The following is a 5,507-nucleotide window of genomic DNA, read 5'->3' on the forward strand; positions in this document are numbered from 1 at the left end:
TAATATTAAGAAATGCTATAGATGGAAGGAAAGTAGTGTGGAAACCTACCAAAAAACAATTAGGCAACAACAAACTCCCTCCCTTCTAGACAACATCCTGGACAAAAGGTTTCACTGTAATAGTGAAGGACTAAACTTGGCAGGAGAAAACCTAAGTATATTTGACCTCTCAGCTTCCCTATCATATCTAAACATGTCAAGCAGACAACCTAAGAAAATGAACAACAATGTAAAAAATGGTTTGATGAAGAATGCAAAAAACCTAAGAGAGAAATTGAGAATCCTGTCCAACCAGAAACACAGAGACCCAGAGAGTCTACGCCTTCACTATGGTGAATCACTAAAACAATACAGAAATACACTACGGAAAAGGAAGGAACATCTCATCAGAAATCAGCTCAATGTAACTGAAGAATCCATAGACTCTAACCCCTTCTGGGAAAATTGGAAAACACTAAACAAACAACCACACGAAGAGTGGAAGCGGTCGTGGAAGTAGTGAATCCAAAACGGAGAGGATCCAATACATATAAAAAAACATGATCATGATCCAATACAAATCCTAGAATCAACTATTAAAGTAGAACCCACTCATTTCTCTGATTACATTGAGTGAGCTACAGGTGTCACGCCCTGGCCATAAAGAGGGTTTTAGTCTCTATTTTGGTGGGTGGGCATTCTATGTGTTATATTTCTATGTTGTTTGGCCGGGGTGTGGTTCCCAATCAGAGGCAGCTGTCTATCGTTGTCTCTGATTGAGAGCCATACTTAGGTAGCCTGTTTTCCGTCTGTGTTTTGTGGGTAGTTGTTTTCTGTTTTGTGTGTCTGCACCAGACAGAACTGTTTTGCTTTCTTCAGACAACAGGACAAAATACAAACCCCTCCAACCCAAAATGAACTGTGGTGTTGATGGTGTCCTCAATGAAATGATCAAATATACAGACGACAAATTCCAATTGGCTATACTTCAACTCTTTAACATCATCCTCAGCTCTGGCTTCTTCCCCAATATTTGGAACCAAGGACTGATCACCCCAATCCACAAAGGTGGAGAACATTTGTCCCCAATAACTACCGTGGGATATGCGTCAACAGCAACCTTGGGGAAATCCTCTGCATTATCATTAACAGCAMACTCATACATTTCCTCAGTGAAAACAATGTACTGAATAAATGTCAAATTGTCTTTTTACCAAATGATTGTACTACAGGCCACATGTTCACCCTGCACACCCTAATTGACAAATAAACAAACCAAAACAAAAGTATTTTCATGTTTTGTTGATTTCAAAAAAGCTTTTGTTTTCAATTTGGCATGAGGGTCTGCTATACAAATTGATGGAAAGTGGTGTTGGGGGAAAAACATACGACATTATAAAATCATGAACACAAACAACAAGTGTGCGGTTAAAAAATTGTCAAAAAACACAAATTTCTTTCCACAGGGCCGTGGGGTGAGACAGGGATTCAGTTTAAGCCCCACCTTCAACATGTATATCAATGAATTGGCGAGGGCATTAGAACAGTCTGCAGCACCCGGCCTACCCTACTAGAATCTGAAGTCAAATGTCTACTGTTTTCTGAATATCTGGTGCTTTTGTCCCCAACCAAGGAGGGCCTACAGCAGCACCTAGATCTTCTGCACAGATTCTGTCAGACCTGGGCCCTGAAAGTAAATCTCAGTAAGACCAAAATAATGGTGTTCCAAAAAAAGGTCCAGTCGCCAGGACCACAAATACAAATTCCATCTAGACACCGTTGCCCTAGAGCACACAAAAAACTATACATACCTTGGCCTAAACATCAGCGCCACAGGTAACTTCCACAAAGCTGTGAACGATCTGTGAGACAATGCAAGAAGGGCCTTCTACACCATCAAAAGGAACATAAAATTCAACATCCCAATTAGGATCTGGCTAAAAATACTTGAATCAGTTATAGAACCCATTGCCCTTTATGGTTGTGTGGTCTGGGGTCCGCTCACCAACCAAGAATTCACAAAATGGGACAAACACCAAATTGAGACTCTGTGTAAAATGTAAAACACCAAATAATGGATGCAGAGCAGAATTAGGCCGATACCCGCTAATTATCAAAATCCAGAACAGAGACGTTAAATTCTACAACCACCTAAAAGGAAGCGATTCCCAAACCTTCCATAACAAAGCCATCACCTACAGAGAGATGAACCTGGAGAAGAGTCCCCTAAGCAAGCTGGTCCTGGGGCTCTGTTCACAAACACAAACACACCCCACAGAGCCCCAGGACAGCAACACAATTAGACCCAACCAAATCATGAGAAAACTAAAAGATAATTACTTGACACATTGGAAAGAATTAACAAAAAAAAACAGAGCAAACTTGAATGCTATTTGGTCCTAAACAGAGAGTACACAGTGGCATAGCCTTGCTATTGAGAAAGGCCGCCGTAGGCAGACCTGGCTCTCAAGAGAAGACAGGCTATGTGCACACTGCCCACAAAATGAGGTGGAAACTGAGCTGCACTTCCTAACCTCCTGCCCAATGTATGACCATATTAGAGACACATATTTCCCTCAGATTACACAGATCCACAAACAATTAGAAAACAAACCCGATTTTGATCAACTTCCATATCTATTGGGTGAAATACCACAGTGTGCCATCACAGCAGCAATATGTGTGACCTGTTGCCACAAGAAAAGGTCAACCAGTGAAGAACAAACACCATTGTAAAAACAACCCATATTTATGTTTATTATTTTCCCTTTTGTACTTTAACCATGTGTACATCGTTACAACACTGTATATAGACATAATATGACATTTGAAATGTCTATATTCCTTTGGATCTTCTGTGTAATGTTTAATGTTAATTTTATATTGTTCTAAATCACTTTTGTTTATTATTTATTTCACTTGATTTGGCAATGGAAAGATATGTTTCCCATACCAATAAAGCCCTTTGGAATTGAATTGAATAGAGAGAGAGATCAACAAAGAGAGCGATCAACACAGAGAGAGGCGGGTGTCGAAACCCCGTACGTACTCTAGACTGTGTACCCACTGAGCTGAAGTCTAAGTGTTTGCTGACTGCGGTTCGAACCCAGTACGTCTCTAGAACTGTGTTAACCCACGGAGCTGAAGTCTAGGTGTTTGTGACTGGGCGTTCGAACCCTCGGTAGCGTCTCTAGACTGTGTTAACCCACTGACTGAAGTCTAGGTGTTTGTGACTGGGGGTCTGAACCCGGTAGTCTCTAGGACTGTGTTAACCCACTGAGCCTGAAGTCTAGATGTTTGTGCCTTGCGGTTGACCTCCGGTACGTCTTCTAGATGTGTTAACCCACTGAGCTGAAGTCTTAGGTGTTTGGACTGGGGTCGAACCCCGCGTACGTCTTAGACTGTGTTTACCCCATGAAGCTGAAGTCTAGGTGGTTGTGACTTGGGTTCGAACTCCCGGTACGTCCTCTAGACTGCTGTTAACTCCCACGAGCTGAAGTCTAGGTGTTTGTGACTGGGTTTCGACACCGGTACAGTCTCTAGACTGCTTGGTTACCACTCGAGCTGAAGTCGTAGGTGTTTGTGACTGGGTCAACCGCGCGAATCCATGACGGGTACTGACGCGTCAGATTTGCTGCGAGAACCTACGTGTTAGACTGTGAAATGGCTGAAGTAGTTGGTTCCGAAGCCCGTAAGTCGCTAAGCTTTTTCCCTACTAGTCTGGTTTGACTGTTTCGGAACTGGTCTCTCTGAACTTGGTACCAGGTGAATCGTGTTTGGATGCTTAACCCGCGGGTCCTAGACTGTTACCATAAGCGTGAATTGGTGTTTTGCTGCGTTCAAGACCGTACCTCTGTTGTGAAGAGCTAGAGTTTTTTTGTATGGTTATGCATGACGGATTCAATCAGACTGACCTTGTTGGTGTGGAGGGTTTATCATGTCACCTACCTGTCATGTACTTTGTCCCATCCAGCGATAAGACCTATAGAGAAATGCTGGAGATACAGTCGGTCTGTGTTAATGTCTTGGTCTTCATGTTCTCAGTAGCCTCTTCATTGTTCCCACTTGCTTTTCATCCTATTCTCTTTAATTCTACTGCCATCTGTCATCTCTTCCTCCTCCTCCTGGCCATCTCTCCATTCCTAACTCTCCTTCACACAGTCATGCTAAAAAGTCAATGGTCGCGTGTATTTGATCATGAATAGGTAGGTACCGTGCTCGCATTCATGCCATCCTGTCGCATCATCCATCTACCGTTTGACTTCCGCCTCCCTTTTCTTCACTCATGCTCGTCTTGTGGTCACCTCTTCTCCCTCCAGCTCTCACTCCTCTCATCTCTCTCTCTCATCTACCTCCTACCCCTCTCATCTCTCCAACCTCCTCTCTCCACCTCTTCTCCACCTCTCCATCTCTACTCTCTATCATCTACCTCTCTGCTCCTCTCCATCTCTCCTCTCTCAACCACCTCTCCACCGTCCTCTCTCCACACTGTCCACCCTCTCCATCTCTCTCTCTCACTACTTCCGCTCCTCTCCACTCCGCTTTACCTCTCCGCTCCTCTCCATCTCTCCTCTCTAACACCTCTCACCTCCTCTCTCCCTCTCAATTCTGCATCCCCTCTCACCCTTCTCTCCTACCCTCTCTCCACCTCTCTGTCTCCACCTCTCCATCTCTCTCCACCTCTCGCACCCTCGTCTCCGTCTCTCTCCATCCCTTCCACTTTTTCACTTCCATCCTCATCTCTTCATCCCACCTCTTCTCAATCCACCTCTGCCACATCCTCTCCACCTCTCTATCCAGCCTCTCATCTCTCATCCACCTCTCCACCTCTTTCTCTACTACCTCTCCACAGCCTCTCTCCACTCTCATCTCTCATCCACCGTCTCTCACCTCTTCTCTCCACCTCTTCCACTCCCTCCTCATCTTCTGCTCCCCTCTTCCACCTCCTCTCATCACCGTCTCCACATCTTCTCCACCTGCCTCTATCCACCTCTCACCTATCCTCCTCCAACCCTCCTCTCTCCCACTCTCTCCACCTCCTCTCTCCACCTCTCCACCTCCTCTCTCCACCTCTCCACTCCTGCTCTCCACTCTCCATCTCATTCTCTCCACCTCTCCTCCTCTCCACCTCTCCACCCCTCTCTCCACCTCTCACTCCTCTCTCCACCTCTCCACCTCCCACCCTCTCTCCACCTCCCTCTCCACCTCTCCACCTCCTCCTCTCCACCTCTCCACCTCCTCTCTCCACCTCCTCTCTCCACCTCTCCTCTCTATCCACCTCTCCTCTCTCTCCACCTCTCCATTCTCCTTCTCCACCTCTCCATCTCCTCTCCCACCTCTCCACCTCCCCTCTCCACCTCTCACGCTCCTCTCTCCACCTCTCCACCTTCTATCTCCACTCCACATCCCCTCCATCTCCCACCTCTCCACCTCCTCTCTCCAGACCTCTCCACCTCCTCTCTCCCCTCTCCACCTCCTCTCCTCTCTCCCTCTCTCATCACCTCTCCCACATCCTGTCCACTCTCCTC

The 5,507-nt window shown here is 45.9% G+C and overlaps 1 protein-coding gene across 1 annotated transcript in view; it reads right to left on the reverse strand.

Annotated features, from left to right (window-relative positions):
* LOC112074944 (piezo-type mechanosensitive ion channel component 2-like) overlaps positions 1–4,848 on the reverse strand; it is a 76,529-nt gene extending 71,681 nt beyond the window's left edge. Inside the window, 1 exon segment of the mRNA XM_070440722.1 lies at positions 4,669–4,848. Coding sequence (XP_070296823.1) covers positions 4,669–4,848 — 180 coding nt within the window.
* Positions 4,849–5,507: the final 659 nt, after the last annotated feature.

Source organism: Salvelinus sp. IW2-2015, unplaced genomic scaffold (genome assembly GCF_002910315.2).
Source record: "Salvelinus sp. IW2-2015 unplaced genomic scaffold, ASM291031v2 Un_scaffold2888, whole genome shotgun sequence".
Taxonomy (NCBI): Eukaryota; Metazoa; Chordata; class Actinopteri; order Salmoniformes; family Salmonidae; genus Salvelinus; species Salvelinus sp. IW2-2015.